The 19,075-nt window shown below is 43.7% G+C and overlaps 1 protein-coding gene across 9 annotated transcripts in view; it reads right to left on the bottom strand.

Moving 5' to 3' along the window:
- LOC119159430 (chitotriosidase-1) overlaps nt 1-19,075 on the bottom strand; it is a 201,949-nt gene that overhangs the window by 11,454 nt on the left and 171,420 nt on the right. For all 9 annotated transcript variants that reach the window (XM_075865206.1, XM_075865214.1, XM_075865205.1 and 6 more), the window contains 5 exons: nt 7,730-7,944; nt 6,559-6,844; nt 5,799-5,910; nt 2,981-3,093; nt 1,918-2,047 (listed from right to left, as the gene is read on the bottom strand). In XM_075865206.1, coding sequence (XP_075721321.1) covers nt 1,918-2,047; nt 2,981-3,093; nt 5,799-5,910; nt 6,559-6,844; nt 7,730-7,823 — 735 coding nt within the window. In that variant the 5' untranslated portion in view covers nt 7,824-7,944. The remainder of the gene's footprint in view (nt 1-1,917; nt 2,048-2,980; nt 3,094-5,798; nt 5,911-6,558; nt 6,845-7,729; nt 7,945-19,075) is intronic.

Raw genomic sequence — 19,075 nt, forward strand, 5'->3', positions numbered from 1 at the left:
GTTTCTGGCCTTAAATAATGGAAAGCCTTCAAAGTTTACTTTTCTACACAAATTATCTGTGTGCAATGTTTAGTGAAATGAATGTCACACCAAGGTAAGCATGTACGTTTACAGTATCATTCGGTAGTTTCCCCAACAGACCACGTGTTTCAAGTATCACTATTCGGCTAGAGGCGAAAACAACGTACTTGTTTTTTTAAATTTTTAATAATAGGATTTGTTTAAACCACTAAAAAGTCATTTGCACTTTTTAATTTGGCTTTCTGGCTTTCTGAAGAGAGTGATAAGCTATAAGCAAAGCAGTGTCATCTGCACACAGAGCTGCATGCATATCGGTTAAGGATAGAGGATAATCATTAATGAACAGCGCGAACAAAATCTGCCCTGAGGCTTTGCGGCACGTACATTCTTCGTCGAGTTTCCAGTTTGATTTGTTACAAAGTGTTTGTACATGTTGAGTCCGTTCGGACAAATAACTGCGAAAGAACATTGAAGATATTCCTCCAAATCCATAGAGTTCAATTTTTTTAAGCAATATACTGTGGTCCACTGAATCAAAAGCCTTTTTTTATGTCAAGGAATATACCAAGGACGCATTGGTTATCGTTTAATGCATGGTTTGCTGCCATCAAGTTTACCGCAGTAGCCGTACTGGGTTCTTTTTCAAGGCTGCTTCCCTCTAGCTATTCCCTCCTCCTCCCGAAAGCGTAAGCAGGCGCCGTGCCCCTCCAGGGGGCAGCTTGCTCTCTATCGCTCTCCTCTGTGTCCTTGTGTATCAGTGTATGCAGATAAAATAAAAAAATAAATGTTGATTCGGAGTTAGGATTCTTTTGACAACAAGCTTACCAAAAAGAGTGTTCACACCAGATGGAATGCGGCGGTAACTTGCTGTGTGGTCAGAGTATTAGGCTTTGCGAATTGGTGTCACCCTTCTGCTCGGAGCCTGTCGTGAAGGACAGGTAGAAGATAACAGCTAGAGGCGTGCTTAACGTTTCGATATTGTCCCTCAGTATCTTAACGGGTCACGTCCCATGGCCTTGTGTGATGTAATCTGACGTACAACTGCGATAATTTCAGGTCTAGCAATTTTACGAAAAAAGAAACTATCCTCGTGAACAGCATGGAATGGCGATTTATATTTTTCATTGTTGCCGGCTGCTTTCCTATGGTTACGAAATAATCATTAAAACGTTCCGCTAGCTCCTTTTTATTACCACCTGTGATACTTAAATTTGGTAAAACAGGCTGTCGAGGCTCCAGATTTACTACTTCCTCTATTATACGCCAAATTAGTTTTGTGCCACCGTTCACTTTCAGGCTACTGTAATATTCCTTTTTTTGTTTTCTCATAATTGACAACGACAAATTGCGCGTGTTTCTGTACGATTCTCCACAATAACTGTTATTCTTTCTACACAGAATATTATCTGGGATTTTACGTCCAAAAAAAAAAAATCACCATATGGTAATGGGAGACGCTGTAGTGGAGGGCTCCGGAAATTTCGACCACCTGGGGTTCTTCAACTTGCAACTAAATCTGAGCACACGGGCCTCAAACATTTCCGCCTCTATCGAAAATGTAGCCGTCGCAGCCGGGATTCGATCCCGCGACCTGCGCGGTCAGCAGCCGAGTACCTTAGCCCCTAGACCACCGCAGCGAAGCCATTTATCCATGCCAAACAGCACTGTTCACGGAGAAATAAAATCTCAAGTCGCTTTGCTGCAGCACTGATATGTGGCATCAAAGAAGGCAATCGATAATAATGACATTGATGTAAAAATAATAGATGTTCGTACGAGGTGAATAAGTGTGCGAATTAAGCGAAGTGTAAGCATGCGTGCAGTATTACGCTGACTACCAATCGTTAGCGTAAACTTCCGTGTGTGAAGAGTTTGGAAAGGAATGCAGGTACATACCACGTTGAGCGTATTGAAGTACGGCGCATCGTTGGCGTTAGGAAAAAGAGGGCTGTTATGACGCACCCAGGGCGTGTACCAGTTATAGATGTTCAAGTCGTACGTCATCAGGTTCACAAAGTCCACGGACCTGCGGGCGTGTACAATGAAAGAATAACTTCGAAGGCAATGCCGGTGGCGATAAGATTTCGCAATAAATAGTGTGCATGCACGTTTCAATGATCCGGGGCTTTTCTCTACGCGCTTCCTGCCCGTTGTGAGAACGTAAAGAGAAAACCACACTCTATGCGCACTGCAGGTTCTGCTTTGCTTACCGGCGGAGTGTCATCGTAGACACGCAATAAATTTTCAAACCATGATTTGTGCACAAACTCTAATATCGATTAATACCAGTAATTACCAAGCTAATGCATTGATCTGTGTCTGGAAAAATTGCATGGTTCCTAATGCCCTCACCTAAGACGTCTGGAAGGCGAACGGCATCTTTTTCTTCCTGGTCGATGTACTGATCCTTGGCCCTCCCAGAGGTTTCTGCACCCTACACGGTTTTTCATGGCCTCCAGGATCGGAGGCACCTCGCCTAGTTTTCCACAACGTCCATGATCTGCTTACTTTAGACCAAGCTACAACGTCGTGCGATGATGTCACGCAGCGTCACGCCACGTGACGTCACAAATTTTGGCTACATTTGGCATCATCAGGTGCCGATGATCGTTGCACTACTTGTGAATAGACGCCGATGGTGAATGCCGACGCGAGACGCCGGTCAATTTTCGCGTTTGATGCATGCGGGGCATGCTCCTTCCCACATTTAGTTTGCCAAGGATCTAGCGACAAAGGCCTTGACAATGACTAGGTGGTCTCTAAGTACTTACGATATACAATCGCACACAAGGCCACTTATACACTGGAAATCTATTCGGTGTCTCTCTTTTTCTTTCTCTTTTTTTAGATGGTATGGTATAGAGAACATTATTGTGTCTCTTTTTATGGTCGTATTAATAGTTCGTTAAACTTCCCACCCACTGGTAAACGTACAGCACAGCAGTCACAGCACACTTACCTGGCCATAGAGTATACGTCATATGCGCCAATGACAAGCAAGCTTTGAGCAGGCACCGCCACGGACAGCAGCAGGGGCCAGTAGGCTTCCTTCTTGAACTCCATGAACGCCGTCTGGATATTATAGCATAAGATAGAGAGTGGCATGCCGAAGTACAAATTTTGAAGACACATTTTAAGATACGTAACTTGTTGGGACATGCACGACGCGTTCCTTTGCATTCGTCGGGCCAACGATGCCAACGTCAGTTTTATTAACACTGTCGTATTTAAATTACAACTGTTTTCGCCGTTCCTGGGCAGATGGAAACTGCCAATCATGTGTAGCGCATACCCGCGTATTGCAGTATACGGGTGTGGGCGACACCTGTCTGGAGGAAGGCCTTGGCAACGTACGCGACAGGATTATTACGTTATTCATGTCATAACCAGCCAGAGCATAATAGTAAAACCCGTGCACGCTCCCGTACTAATTTTGATTTATACTCCAAATCAAGCAGGCGATCACGAGTGAACCCAGACGTAGACAGCTAAATACATAGAGGCGCTCTAAGTTCCTGCAGTCCGCTAGGAAACACTTCGCATTTTAAAAATGAAACTTACAATAGGAAAGGTTGGTGGTAGCCCCGGTTACTACTTCTGGCTAAGCAAACAAATTAATACGAAAAAAAGTGGGAAAAGGGAAGGTGTCACAAAATTTTAGATGCAGTACAAGCTGCATATTACAACACGGAGTAGTAAGCGAAATAGACCATTCTGTAGATGTGTCCACTTGAGGCTGGTCGTTATGTACCGTTTCGTGCATTGATATTCATGAAAATAATAAACTAAGTCAATACGCTTGAACGTGTATACATCACGGTCGTCAAGCCACACGAATGTCTCACACGTGGACAGTATTATATATATATATATATATATATATATATATATATATATATATATATATATATATATATATATATATATATATATATATATATATATGATGAGTAATATTTCAATAGGCCAGTGTGTTTGCCTTCGTGAAGGAATAAGTTGTTGACAACGGAATCGTCATCAACAATTATGCAAATATTTATTGCCAAAGAAAGTAACCACGTAATGGCGTTGTATTCTCAGCCAGGAATAAAGTTAACAATGTCTGTGCAGCGCTGCGAAAACGTAATGCAAAAGGCCCATTGTTGAAGGATTCGTGTTCCATTAAGCACACCAATGTTTTTGCGCCACGTGCCATTGACGTGGTCCCTTCACGTGTGGAAGTATTTGCATTGGCCAATCGGGGCGATGTGTAAACTCGAGACTGAGGCAGTACCATAATTCCCTGAGTGGTAACGTTTGCTCGACGCGCTTTGGCAACACACTGCCGAGATTGTGGGTAAACCGCCTAATTTTCTCGAACGAGGACTCTTTTCCACCACCCCGATCAGTTCACACGGGCAACGCCTCCTTCACTTCTTTCAAAGCCAGTGCAAACGCGCGCTTCTCAATGGTAGACGCTGGTCCACCTTATTTCAAGAAGTGGTCGTTATGCGACGCTACATGATGGGTAGCGCTGCTTGCTTCACACGTGCGCCCCATCACTTTCCCCCGGGGATGCGATAGACGTGTTTCCCTTTTCGATCTCACATACGTGCGTCAGATTTGTTCCTTCGTGCTTCAGCTTTGTGGCCCGAAGCAAAGCCGCCACTGCATAACAAGTGAGCGCGTGCAGTAGCGTTGCAGGGACGCTTCCAATCGGTTGCCCGTATACAGCCACCAACGGCGGCACGCTATCTCAAAACACCGTATCTTTCACAGAGCCAGCGTGACCACTAATACAGTAAACGCGAGTAGGGAGCATACATGACCACTTGGCAGTCATGTAGGCTCCCTAAACACAACAAATGCAAGACGCCACCCCACGGATCTCTACACAAATGAACAAAAAAAATTACTTCATATTACTTCCGTCGTGAGGCACTGCATGAGGGGTTCTCTCTCCCATTCCCGCAAAGCACACGCGAAGGCTATAGGCGATGGGCGAGTGCAGGAAAGGGTTAGAGGAGGAGGAGGTAAGTTTATTTACAGAAAGGCAAAGAGGTCGGCCTGAGCGATAGCTTGCTCTAGCCTTCTACTCTACACTGGGGGAAGGGAAAGGGGAAAAGAAAGATTAATGGATGACGATGGTGCGATAGAGAGGTGAGTATGTAGTGTTCTTTCTAGCTGAGACAAGGGTTAGAGGAGTGGGTGGAGGAGTGGGTGGTGAACAGCTGGATCGTTCGCATTTGGCTGGCATTGATAAAATAGAGGAGGCGCTGACATGGGAAGTCTTCGAGGCCCATTGAATGCAGAAGGCAGGGCGTAACTGCATCAGCCAACCTCCAATAGCCCTCCAGGATAAGGAAATTTCCTTGTCAGATTACTGTAATTGTTAGCGCTGTTAAGTGTAACTGAGTTGTACCTCGCCAAGAGTGGCGTCACGAGTTTTCCTACTTTGTAAGAACATGCGCAGTGAGGATTATATCATGATGTTTATTCAATAAAAATTTTAATAATTTAATAATTCAGGCATTGAAGGGATTAGATAACAATGCAAACAGCCGCCTCTACACGTGGCGCCCTTTCCTTCGAAAGGCACATTTCCTTTTTTGCTACTGCAGAAAGCAATCCTACAATAACGCCGTGGTACACTGAGCCGAAAGTGTGTACTATAAACGGCGTTCGGCTTGGCACCGTGTTATGGAGACGCTTAGTTCTAGTAACGGCCTACAAGACGAAAGCGGCGTGCAGTTGGTTATGTAATATTGGAGGGCATGTTGCCTCTCTAAGCGGCGCACCTTGAGTAGGCGTGCAAAGCGAGCGGCATCCAGCAGCTTGGGGAACTCCCAGTCAATGTCGAGTCCGTCCAGGCGAGCCGCTCGCAGTGCCGATATCGCCGAGGCGATGAACCTGAGAAGTGCATGGTACATATACAACGACGTTTAAAAATATTGAGACGCAACATTACAGCAATCGATCGATCGATATCTGGTAAAATTCGTCTGAACACACACACACACACACACACGCACACACACACACACACGCACACACACACACACACGCACACACGCACACACACACGCACGCACACACACACACACACACACACACACACACACACACACACACACACACACACACACACACTAAAAAAAAACAAGCACTCACTACACTCGACCGAGTGTCGTGTCTTTGTCACCGTTGTCCAGTACGCTACTTCACCATATACGGTATGACGATCGGTCACACACCAGCCCAGCTCTCAACCTCTATAGGTGATCCAAACAAACTTTCAAGAGTTGTGACGGTCAAAGGTCATCAAGTCATTCTGACGCATTCTAAACAAACGCGTGTACAGCCCATTTCCAACAGCGGTATCCGTAATTATATTCCGCAGTTACAAGTCGCGCTGTCAGAAAATGTTGGGCATTACCGTTTCTAGCAAATATCTAGACCATGCAGTGTACTTAGGATCGAAGCGCTTTAGCCCAGAGCTCACTGATTTCTTCCTCCTCAATCGCGGATGCGGAGTCTTTGGTATTATGCTTACGTCACCTCCATCTGCTGTCGGCACTGGACACCATGGTCCTGAAGTTGCCCTCGCCGCCTCCACCTCCAATGGAGATCATAAGCTTGATGTCCGGTCGGCGCTTTCGCAGAGTGACCAGTGAGGCCAGTCCCTGGGGGCCACCGAGCGCGTCCAAGTTGATGCTACCGTCTTCGTCGACGGTGCCGAAGCCCATGATGACGTGGCTGCACATTTGTACGTTCACCGAGGCGATGGGAAGCGAATCTGTCGAGTTGGTCGGCGCCACCAGGTAGCAGACCTGCTGAAACGAGCCTGCGGGGCACCAACCATGGTCGAGGCCTGTTTAGGATACGTCACTGGGTGGCACGATAACCATCCGGAACAAATAATCACTACCACTTTTGCAGTGTTTCGAGCGTGATTGCACTTTAAAGCAATCGTGAGAGTCAGCAACTAGCTTTTTTTTTTTTTGTAGAGAGCACTCTTACGTTTTTCAAAAGTTAAGGCAGTGGGTCAAGAGAGGTAACGAGCGTGCAGCAATGCGCAAGTGTACCATACAGAGTTTTTGAGTCCAAGGCACGGAAGTGTCATGGACACCAAAGATTACAATAACATGTCACTTCGCCACCATGGTTAATCACTCCAACTAGCCCCCAAAAATACGTACTAGTAAGAGAGATGTTAACGAAACCAGCACCCGGAAAAGTTTCGGGAAGCGCTGAAGTCACATTTTCAATCCTTATATCACATCAGTCCCAATCCAATTTTAAATGTGAGATCATGGGGAATATTTTTTGTACGAATGCATAATTCGTCGACAGTGTAGGAGTTAGCGTGAATGAGAGGATCTGTCGTGTGGCTGTACCACTGCGTTTCTTGCTGCTTCAAAATCACATATGGAAAAGAAAGTGATCTTTGCTATTTTGAGCTTAAGAGCTATATAGATTTGTTCTCTGTGAGTTCTGATTTGCCAAAAACTTCACATAGCGACGAAAGTTGTCACCAGAAAAATAGTTTCACAACTCTTAGACGACGGCCGTATATTGTTAACAGAGAAAAGGATATGAGGTCAGTGAGGTAAAAAAAAAAGTTATTGTCAAGAGTCTAATGGTCAAGACGGCATGCATACTGTCCGACAAGTTGACCCTTCAATAGTTCCACAAAACGAATGACACACATTTTGCTGAACAAGCTTACGTGCTAAATGCCAAAAGCAGCAGGTCCACAAAGCTGCTAGCGCCCAGTGCAGTGGCGATGGTGGTGAAGGCGGTGGCGGCAGTAGTAGCTCCATGTTGGCTATGCCATCCAGACAGCCGACTCTCGTGGTCTAGGCGGTGGTCTGACCGAAGCTGCGCAGACGGGAAGCAAGGACGGTTGCTCGGTGCACCACTTAAGCGGGGAGCGATCGCAGCCTGCAGCGGAAGATACGGAGAGAGCGACAGGTTATCGGACGCCCAAAAGAAAGCGCCAACACGCCAGTCATTGTCCCGACAAGAATGCGTCGTAAAAACGCAAGAGAAGGCGGCAGCAAATAAAAACGTGTGTGCGGCAGCAGTTGCAGGTGGGAATGCCTGGTATAGAAAGAATGGGAGTAATAGGTCTCTCGCAGCATAGCAGACGGTGGCGACAGTACACAGGGAGGGAGAAAAGAACTGCAAAAGAGGAATGACGACTGCGCTGTCAACGAGTGGTCGACGCATTCCCTTTCGCAAAAGGGGCTGCTTGTTCGGGCTGGCGCCGCCGCTGTCTGTGCAGCGGAGAAATGGACGCGTGCGCCGTGAGATTGGTTCGAAATTGGGGTCCCTATACTCTGTCGAGAGGCCAAGGAGCAAACAGTGGAGCGACTGCGCCAAGACAAACTGACGCATGAAACGACATGTAGCGGCCACTCGCGAGATTTGCGCTTCACTCGCTAGGTAAACGCGCGTTTCTGTCTGTGCTATGTATGTGGCCGCCATCGAACATGTCGCCAGTAAGTCCGGTCGACGAGGAATGCCTGTCTGTAGGTGATTAGAGAGGGAGGTGCACTTAGTGATGAGTGATATGTGGGGTTTAACGTCCCAAAACTACCATATGGAAGTGCATTAGAACCGGCGTGTTTCATTGAGAAAGAAGCACGTGTTTGGTTCTCTCCGGGTTCAACATGCTAATTATGTTCCAGTTTGGATAAAGAAATATAATGTCTCACGAACCGATTCGCTATACCAAACATGTTTACAAACGCGTTCGGTATGCAGTAAACTTCATTTTACTGCACTCAACTTCCTCTAAAAAGGAAGAAGGAAACTGTAGGCCAAAAAATGACGTACTTATTGTCACATGGTCACCCCACTGCCACATGATAAGTCGTTGTCATGAAAGGTACAATAATAACGTTTGGGGCTTAATGACCTAAAACCATCATATGATTATGAGAAATGCCGTAGTGGAGAAGTCAGAAAATTTCGACATAGGGTTCTTTATTTTGCACCTAAATATAAGCACACGGGCTTCAAGCATTTTCGCCTCCATCGAAAGTGCGGTCGCCACGGTCGAGATTCGATCCCGCGACCTGAGGGCCAGCAGTCGACACCATAGTGGCATAGCCACAGGATCACCGCGGTGGAGTTATCTTCCAAGTTTCATATTTATGTGCTTTATTGTGTTACAACTGGAGGTATGCACTTTTCGCTCAAGGAACAGCAACAGATTGTATGCCAGAATTTGGGAATGCCTGCTGACTGCGCTCCAGGTCATCTGTATTATTTTGGGGATTTTTTTTTTACACGGGTAGGCTCCCCTGTTGGTAAATGACCTAGGTGTACATATTCTTGCACTGACTCCGAAAGTTAGTTGCTAATAATGAACCATTTTTTGTTCTCCAAGCTATAAACTATAACGTCTGTCTTCAGCATAATATTTTTGCATAATCCGTCCATCCGTCCACCCGTCCGCCCGCCCGCCTGCCCGCGGGGTAGTTCTCGGGGTAGTCCTCTGCTGTTCGAGGCCAGAACGAGAGAATTGCGAACCCAGACGTATCGAGCCAAATACAAAGGCACAGACACGGTATGTAGTGCGTGTGGAGAGGATGAAACGGCTGAACATTTGATAAGGTCATGTAAAGGGCTTTACCCTATATTCCAAGATCATGGCACGCAATTTTTCAAAGCATTAAGGTTTAGGGACAATGAAGGCAAAATAGACTTTAAACGGGTAGAAAGAACCAGGTGGGGTTAACTGATTGGTGGATACAATCAAGGAGCAACTGAAATTCAATCCTTAAACACATAGCGATAGTTCAAAACTTTTTGTCTAGGTGGCGGGAGCCGATATAAAAGGCACAGCCGGACCAATCCCATCCCATCCCATCCCATTCATCCATGCAGTCTATCCCGTCCGTCCATCCATCCATCCGTCCGTCCGTCAATCCATCCATCCATCCATCCATCCATCCATCCATCCATCCATCCATCCATCCATCCGTCCATCCATCCGTCCATCCATCCATCCATCCGTCCGTCCGTCCATCCATCCGTCCGTCCGTCCGTCCGTCCGTCCGTCCGTACGTCCGTCCGTCCGTCCGTCCGTCCGTCCGTCCGTCCGTCCGTCCGTCCATCCGTCCGTCCGCCCGTGCTAAGGAGCGTTTGAACATGTTAAATAAGGTATTTATATATGATTCGAGAACTCCCTTATGATGCAACACTTCCGACACTGCTGATACCTCTGCCGTCGGGTGGTGCTAAGGATCACATTATCAGACGTAAAATAGCGTGACAGAAGCGGAGAATTATACTAAGCGTCACACCATATGTGAATTGCGTAATGAGCCGGTGGCTGAAAGCTGGATACCGATTATAATGGGCTGAGCTATAATCCATGAACATCGTCAGCCGCAGCATCGAAAAAGTGAGCAGCTGCGAACGTGCATGCGCACATTTTTACAGACGTGGAGAGTACTTCGCTACTGCAGTTGCAATAAGCGCCTTAGGAAAGTATACAATGGCCAATAATGGCCAACGAATGAGAAGGACATGAGAAGGGGGCTTAATATAACTATCGCGTTGCACGCTTAATGCCGATTTTTAAACAACCTAAAAAATTTTGCACTGATTTTGATTTAAAAATGTCAGCGATGACAGCTTTTTTTTTCAAGCTGTTAGTGCTTTTTCTCGCGCGAGATCCTGCGAGATCAGCGTGACGTACGCGGCAAAGGCACAGAATACATGCCTATCAAGAATAAGTAATCAGCGAATAGGAAGGCGTAAAAAAATCGCTCGTGCTTGTCGTATTCATCAGCGTCGATTACTATACGACATGATGAGTTACTATTTCGCCGCTGACCCTGCCACAGTCAAGTAGCTATAAGGGACGTACGAGCGTCACAAAGGCTTTGTGATCGATCGAATTCACAAGCCCTGAAGCTCCGGGGGCTAAAGAAGACTTGCTAACACGTGACAGAAATCATTTTTATGCTCGATTAAGTGAAACGTGCATCGGCCCGTGTTAGTGCGCACTGATGACGTGGAAGAATCACTGTTCTGAATATGGGCAACTATCGCGATTATTAAATTAGGGATTACTAGTTTCATCATCAGCCTGACTCAGCGTGGAAATGCAGTTATCGAAACTATGTATCCTTCTTTTACCGACATTGTCCAAGTACCGTCCCTTTGAAGCTATGCCCCTAAATCATGGTGCTGTATATAATAATAATAATAATAATAATAATAATAATAATAATAATAATAATAATAATAATAATAATAATAATAATAATAATAATAATAATAATAATAATAATAATAATAATTCATTTATTTAGGTACCCTAAGGGCCCAAATGGGCATTACATAGGGGGGGGGGGGAATGAGTTGAAAGCCGACACAACGTACAATATTGTAAAAAGAAAGAATCAACACAACAAAAGTGACATTACAATATCATAAAGGCAGCAAAAGTACACAATTAATAATAATAATAATAATAATAATAATAATAATAATAATAATAATAATAATAATAATAATAATAATAATAATAATAATAATAATAATAATAATAATAATAATAATAATCCTCAATTATGATTTACCCATTTTACCCATTTTAATCCCATCGGCCAACCCAATTTTCTGTGTCCCCTTCGTGCGTTTGCCTTCTCTGAGAACTTCCCGTCAGTTACCCTTAATGAACAGCGGTTATCCCGCCTATGTGCTATGTGGCCGGCCCATGTCCATTTCTTCTCCTTGATTTCAACTACTATACCTTTGACCCGATTTGTTCCCTGACCCACTCTGCTCTCTTCTTGTCTCTTGAGGTTACACCTACCATTTTCCTTTCCATTGCACGCTGCGTCGTCCTGAATTTAAGCTGAACCATCTTTCTAAGTCTCCAGGCTTCTGCTCTTTAGGTAAGTACCGGCAAGATGCAGCAGTTGCAGACTACCATTCATGATTTGAGAACGCTTGAGGAATGTGACCCACCCCATCCTTATCCTCCTAGGTATTTCACTCTCATGATTCAGCTGCACGACCTCTACCTGTCCTAAGAATACATATTCCTTCACAACTTCCAGCGTCTCTCCACATATCGCAAAGGGCTGTTTTCTGCCGATAATGTTGCTTATACTCTAGTTTTGTGCATAATAATATTTAGACCCACTCTCCTGCTTTCCGGGTTCAGTTCAGTAATCATGAGCTCTAATTCATCCCCTGAGGCACTCATCAAGTCAGCGACTCGCAGGTTACTAAAATACTCTCCGTTAACTCTTGTCCTTAACTCTTTTCAATATAGGGCCCTGAAAACCTCCTGTAAACACGCGGCGAATCGCATTGGAGAGATCGTGTCTCCCAGCCTTACACCCTTCTTCATTGGTATTCTGTCGCTTTATTTATGGAGCACTAAGGCGGCAGTTGATCCTCAGTAGATTTCTTCCAGGATCTTTATATATATATATATATATATATATATATATATATATATATATATATATATATATATATATATATATATATATATATATATATATATATATATATATATATATATTGCTACGTGCCAGTGCATGGAGCTGAAGAAGACGAAGCAGATAGACTGGCACGAGCTAATCTGTGTGGCTGGCGCTGCTCGCCTAACCGTCTGTAAATACATCGGTGACTACCCCTCTGAGTCAGTCTCCTTCCCGTAACATATTTGGTGGAGTCAGTCTCCTTCCCGTAACAATATATATATATATATATATATATATATATATATATATATATATATATATATATATATATATATATATATATATATATATGATTTGTCGACGCCCTGATTCTGCAGTGCCTGCATGACTGGTGATATTTCTACTGAAAATGCTTTCTCCTAATGTATGAAAGCTATGCATAGAGGTTGGTTGTATTCCGCGCATTTCTATATTACCTGATTGATAGTATGAATATGGTCTATTGTGGAGCAGCTTGTACGAAATCCTGCTTGGTATTTTGGTTGATTAACTCTAATGTCACCTTAATTGTATTAGCTATTATTTTTGTTAACAGTTTGTAGAGAACGAACAGTAAGCTAATTGGCCTGTAATTTCTCAAGCCCTTCACGTCTCCTTTCTTATGAATTAAAATGACGTCGGCATTCTTCCAATATTTGGGTACCTTTCCCGTCAATAGATATTTCGTGTGAAGGTGGCCAGTTTGTCTAACACAATTTCTCCGCCATCTTTCAGGAGGTCCTTTGTTGCGTTGTCCTCACCAGCGGCTTTTCCTCTTTGCATTTTTTCTAGAACTTTCCTTATTTCCCCCCTCGTTACTGGTAAGATGCCGAATTCTACTGGGCTATTATTGTTTCTTACAATATCATGCTGGTTGTTTCGGCTTTTGTACAGTTCTCTATAGAACTCCTGCGCCACCTCAACTATCTTATCCATATTGGTTATGCACATTGCCTTCCTTGTCCCAGAAAGCACACATTTGATTTTTGCCTATGCACAAGTTTGCCTTCGAAGCGTTCAGGTTTCTGCCATTTTTTACAACCTGCTTAATTCTCCATGTTATACCTTCTAATGGTGGCTCCCTTGCGTCTATTGATTAACTTCGAAAGCTCCACTAGCTCTGTATTGTCGGTTGCATTTGAGGCTATCATGGTTTGTCGTCTCTTAATGAGATTTTTTTTCCCTGAGATAGTTTGCCAGTGTCCTGTCTAGTGACTGTACCTCCCACTTCCATTGCACTTTTTGATGATACGAGGAAGATTACCGTTCATTTTGTCAGCGCTAGCGTCGGTTACCTCGTTTAGAGCATCTAATCAATTCTGAATAACTTCGAATTCCTGTATTTTCCTTCTCACCGCTAACTGATTAATTGGTTTATTATGTATCAGTTTATGTCTGTTTTTTAAATCTAGATAATTACGAGCTTCTACCATTTTATGGTCACTGCATTGAATCTTGCCAACTATTTCTACATCCTGTACAATGTCTAGGTGTGCACACAGAATGAAGTCTATTTCTTTTTTAGTTTCGCCATTAGGACATCCCCACGTCCACTTACGGCTAGCCCGTTTTCAGAAGAAGGTATTCATGATACGCAAATTATTACGTTCAGCGAACCCCGCTAATAACTCCCATCTGGCGTTTCTAGAGCCAATGCCATGTTCCCCACTGCATGGTCTTCGGCCTGTTTCTTGCCTACTTTGGCATTAAAGTCACCCATCGGAATAGTGTACCGTGACTTTACTTAATAATGGGTGGCTCTACGTCTTCATAGAAGTGTTCAACCAAATGATCATCATGGCTCGGTGTAGGCGAGTAGGCCTGCACCACTTTCATCATGTACCTTTTGTTAAACTCAATTATGATACTTGCCACCCTCTCACTGATGCTATAGTATTCCTCCATGTTGCCAGCGATATTCTTCTGTATAAGACATCCCATCCCTACTTATTTTCTGTCAACTAATTCGTTCTTCAGCACTGTATAGGCCTCACGTGTCCTCCTGACTTCGTTGAGCCCTATTAGGTTACTAATCGTGCCTTAGGCACGATCAACGTCTGCAGCTAACAAACGCCGTCTTTGCCAAACAATTATTAAACTAAAATAGTGATCTATTGCAAGCGGGGCTGGTTTTAAACGAAAACATTTCTGCTAAGGGCTGCAATTCTTTGGCTGAGTTGGTTATATGTCGAAATAGTTACAGTGGAGAAAAATACTCACAGAAAAAAAAACGCCTGAGACTAAGCGCTAGAAACAAGGCAACAGGACTTCGTCCATCGTGTTGATCACTTCCATGGTTACGCAGCGCTAAAACGTCGAAACCAGTTAAATCGCCATAGATACGGGCTTCAGTCACTCATATCAGCGCGGGCAATACTGCGCGCATATGACACAGATCTTCAGAGATGATCTCTACAGCGTTGATATGAAGAAAACGATCACTCCCAACGATAGCTGTCAACAATTTTCCTTTCAGTGATAACTGGACAAATTCGAGCAAGTCGGGGCCACTTTCCCACAGCTTTTGAATCAGCCGTTGAACTCGGTGGATATGTTCTGTACAGTGCTTCATAGTTAATGTTCTCCGACTATTTATGGACACATGCATGTCTTCACCACCACCATTACGAAAGCGGCTTTCACGGCCATTACATCGAATGCGAACATACTTGGCCACAAATAGGCGTATCTTTTATTATGGGAATCGATGCAATACACGGTAATTTAGATAGTTACTAAGCGTGCCATGAGCACCACTGGCATGCTTATGCTGCCGAATTGAAATATATATTCTTAATATGCTGGGTAAGTGTCAGTTGGGTAAAATTACTTGCCATAGTGATGATTACTTTGTTTATGGCGGCTTTTGTTATACTTTCAACCTGTGATAGTTAGCTGTTGTGATAGATAGATTTGTGGGGTTTAACGTCCCAAAACCACCATATGATTATGAGAGACGCCGTAGTGGAGGGCTCCGGAAATTTCGACCACCTGGGGTTCTTTAACGTGCACCCAAATCTAGCTAGCTGTTGTGAAGCATAATTGAGTCACCGTTGACTCCAAGGGGACCCCATGGGTACGTGACCGTCAGTGAGACAGACTATTTTCCTCAAGTTCACCAAGCCTCCGGTAGCCACCAAATATAATCTGAACATCTTGTGCATGGGTGGTGCTATTTTTTATCACACACTAGTTTGTCTAACACTAGCTAAATGAAGAAAAAATAAATATGACCACAAGAGCCGTTCCAAATTCTAAATTCTTTGATAACTGGAAAGCAGTGTTGCGGAGTTGCCCCTCCAGAATCGGAATTAATCTGAAATCATTGCGCATTTTCGTGACCCCAGAATGCCATGGAATGGACTGACGACAAAAGTCGGAGGAACGGAAAAGCGCAATTTGCACAGAATGGAATGGGTATAGAATTACATCTTTTTCCGAGAATAGAGCGCATTTTCGTCGACGTACTGGTTTTTCAAAGTTGGAACATTAGTAAGACAGACCCCCGAATTCAAGAATAAAGCAGTAATTAAAAAAACGCTTGGCTAATTACAAGCATGGTACACTTATAAGCAACACAGCTACTATAAATCTGAGCTTATATAGACTGCGCTGCTCCGAAGTTTTTTCTATTGTTCGCGTAACCATGGAACTATGCCATGGGACTCGTCTTACGGAGCTTCTCTGAGTTGTGCTTCTCCGAGTTGTGGTGCGCATTGAGGCCGTTGCAATGCTTGTGTTTACTGCAAGCATTCGCATGCCAGCTTGCACACAGTGGCACCACATATTACCGCCCTAATCCTCTTTATTTGTGCTAACTGGTATGTCACCAGATAGCACAAAATTTTTATTCCAAGGTAATCCACAAAATTGATATTGGTCTAAATTTTTCATAAGAGTGTCACGATTACTGCAAGTTATACGGTGATGTTTACGAAAAATCTGGCAGTGTCTGTGGCTTAGTAGTTACCTAGTTTAAAAGACCAAGAAAGCATTCTTGACTAGTAACACCAAATGTTTCCAGCTTTACTATTTGCCGGCTATTACAAAGAGATGCCGTGAGGGTAGTAAAATACGCTCGAAACAAGTTCATGCTTGCATTGCCAAGTGTTTATTAACCTTTTTTCTTTAATATTATGCTGACCATGAAAACCTCAGGTAAGCGGGAGAGCTGCTCCTGTGGAAACTATAGTAGCGTGGTTGTACTGCATGAGATAAGTCACCAAGCGACTATCCCTTGACTGGTGTTGCGTGTTTAGCGCAGTTTTGCTGTTCTTATGCATCTGAGGACATCAGATTTATTCTGGTACTATCATTCTTAGCCCGATAAAGCTATTAAGATATGTATTTCCTTCGTCGAGGAATTGTAGAAATGAAATTGACCTGTCTGACCATTCCCGGAGTGGGAATGGGCTAAGTTTTTTTTTTCATTCTGAGGAATTGAAAAGAATAGAATTATGGAAAGTTATGAAGGTGCCCATTTCGCGACACTGCTGGAAAGGGTTGCATGCAGGTACTGCAATAAAAAGAGCACACAATAAAAAAATAACATGAACCTTTCGTGAAGACTCAGATGTATTGCACTGGTAGCAGTAGTATTTACATTGTGTCATCCCTGAAGTTCTACACATGCGCTTTTGATAAGCTACATGCCGAAGCACCAATGTATCCATTAGAACATTACGTACTTGATATGATTGATTGAATGATGAATTGATTGATTGATTGATTGATTGATAGATATGTGAATTTTAACGTCCCAAACCACCATATGATTATGAGAGACGCCGTTGTGGAGGTCTCCGGAAATTTCGACTACCTGGGGTTCTTTAACGTGCGCCCGGGCAACATTAAATTAAGGCTGAATATTTCCGATATTAAACTAGTTTTACAAGTGTTTACCTAACTAACCAGAATTTACTACAAGGGCGCCTCAATTTGGCAACAGCAACACGCATTATAAATTGAATAATAATGTTATTATCAAATAGTTTAAACTTTTAACCTGCACCTTGCCAATTTCCATAAGCGCCTCAATTTGGCAACAGCAACACACATTATAAATTGAATAATAACAATGTTAATATTAAATAGTTTAAACTTTTAACCTGCACCTTGCCAATTTCCATAAGCGTAATTCGAAAAAAAAAACTGCAACAACGCTGTCAAAAGTGACTAAACTTCTTCACCCCCCCCCCCCTTAGAAAAGAAAGAAGATAACGGGACAAACTTTACCATTTGCGAACTATGCTATTCTACAGTTCATGCGAGGCATTCACTTCAGTTGTAGGCTTTTGAAATAATGAAGCTATAGATAGATAAAATTTATATTCATTTTTAATATTCTTTGCGCCATCTTGCGTATCTTGATGTGTGTTTCTCGCTTGAAATGAAGAAATCAAACTGTTCGAACAAAGCCGCACTCAAGATAAAACTCACGTGGTATAATTGATGCTGCCAGTTGCTTCGGTGTCGACCTTGGCGGGATCGATGACCTACGCACTACACCAACTTCAAATGTCGTCCCACCTGATGCGATTGCTGACGTATTAACTTTTTTTTCATACCGAGACAAAGAGCGCTCGTAGCTACTACGCCTGCGCACATCTGTCTTACATAACGGTATTTGTGTTCTTGAAACGGTCAGCGACAGTTGCTGTAGCAGGCTAAAAAAAGAAAGAAAGAAATATGCGTGCAGATGGAAATCAAAGTGGAAACTGCAGCATCAATGCTAACAATGCGGCCGCTTCAACGGATTAGAAAAAAACAGCTCAGTCGTTGGATTGGTGTCGAATGAGAACGTTTTGAATTTTATTACAGCAGATGGCCAAAAAATAACTGATACTTAATGAACACGTACTACAGCCATCATATAGTAACTATAGTCGAGTTGTGCGAACTGTTAGCCAAAACAATTCAAAATTAGCCGGTACTAACAAGGGCTGGTTTTATGCCATAAAATATAGTATAGCTAGGTTCGGTTGACAATGCTTATTTCACTCTGTTACAGAACATGGTTTGAAATGGGGAAGGATGATATTGTCCCTTCCTGGAACGTTTGGTAAAACTTACTGAAAGGTACAAAAGGCAAAAAGACTGTCTTTCGGTGAAAAACTGGCTGCGTGAGAAACGTATTTTCCTATGCAACGCTGATTCGAAAATAAAAACTCTATTTGCACCTGAACAGCTCGGGGCCGCGTGATCCGAGTGAGAACTTCACAGGTGACGTCATATCGCCGCCGAATGATTTGATCGAAAGGCAAGCTTCTACCTGGCGTATCGCTATTTCGGCAATTTCGGTGATTGTCAATGGCTAGGGGGGGGGGGGGAGGGGGGAGGGAGGTATGGGTTTTACAGCGTGCCACTTCGCGGTTGCCACCATTTTGCCAGCATTGCTAGTGGCAGGGCCAGGGCCGACAGCAAAGGGCAGCTCTATCAACTACGTCATAGCACACGCGATTTTCTGCTGTTGAGGTACAAATAGACCCTTGAATTCTAAAGCGTTATGATCCGCAATGGGAACATGGGGCTAGAACAAAGCACGAAGCCAACAATGGCCGCAGAAACAAACTGAA

Source organism: Rhipicephalus microplus, chromosome 1 (genome assembly GCF_043290135.1).
Source record: "Rhipicephalus microplus isolate Deutch F79 chromosome 1, USDA_Rmic, whole genome shotgun sequence".
Taxonomy (NCBI): Eukaryota; Metazoa; Arthropoda; class Arachnida; order Ixodida; family Ixodidae; genus Rhipicephalus; species Rhipicephalus microplus.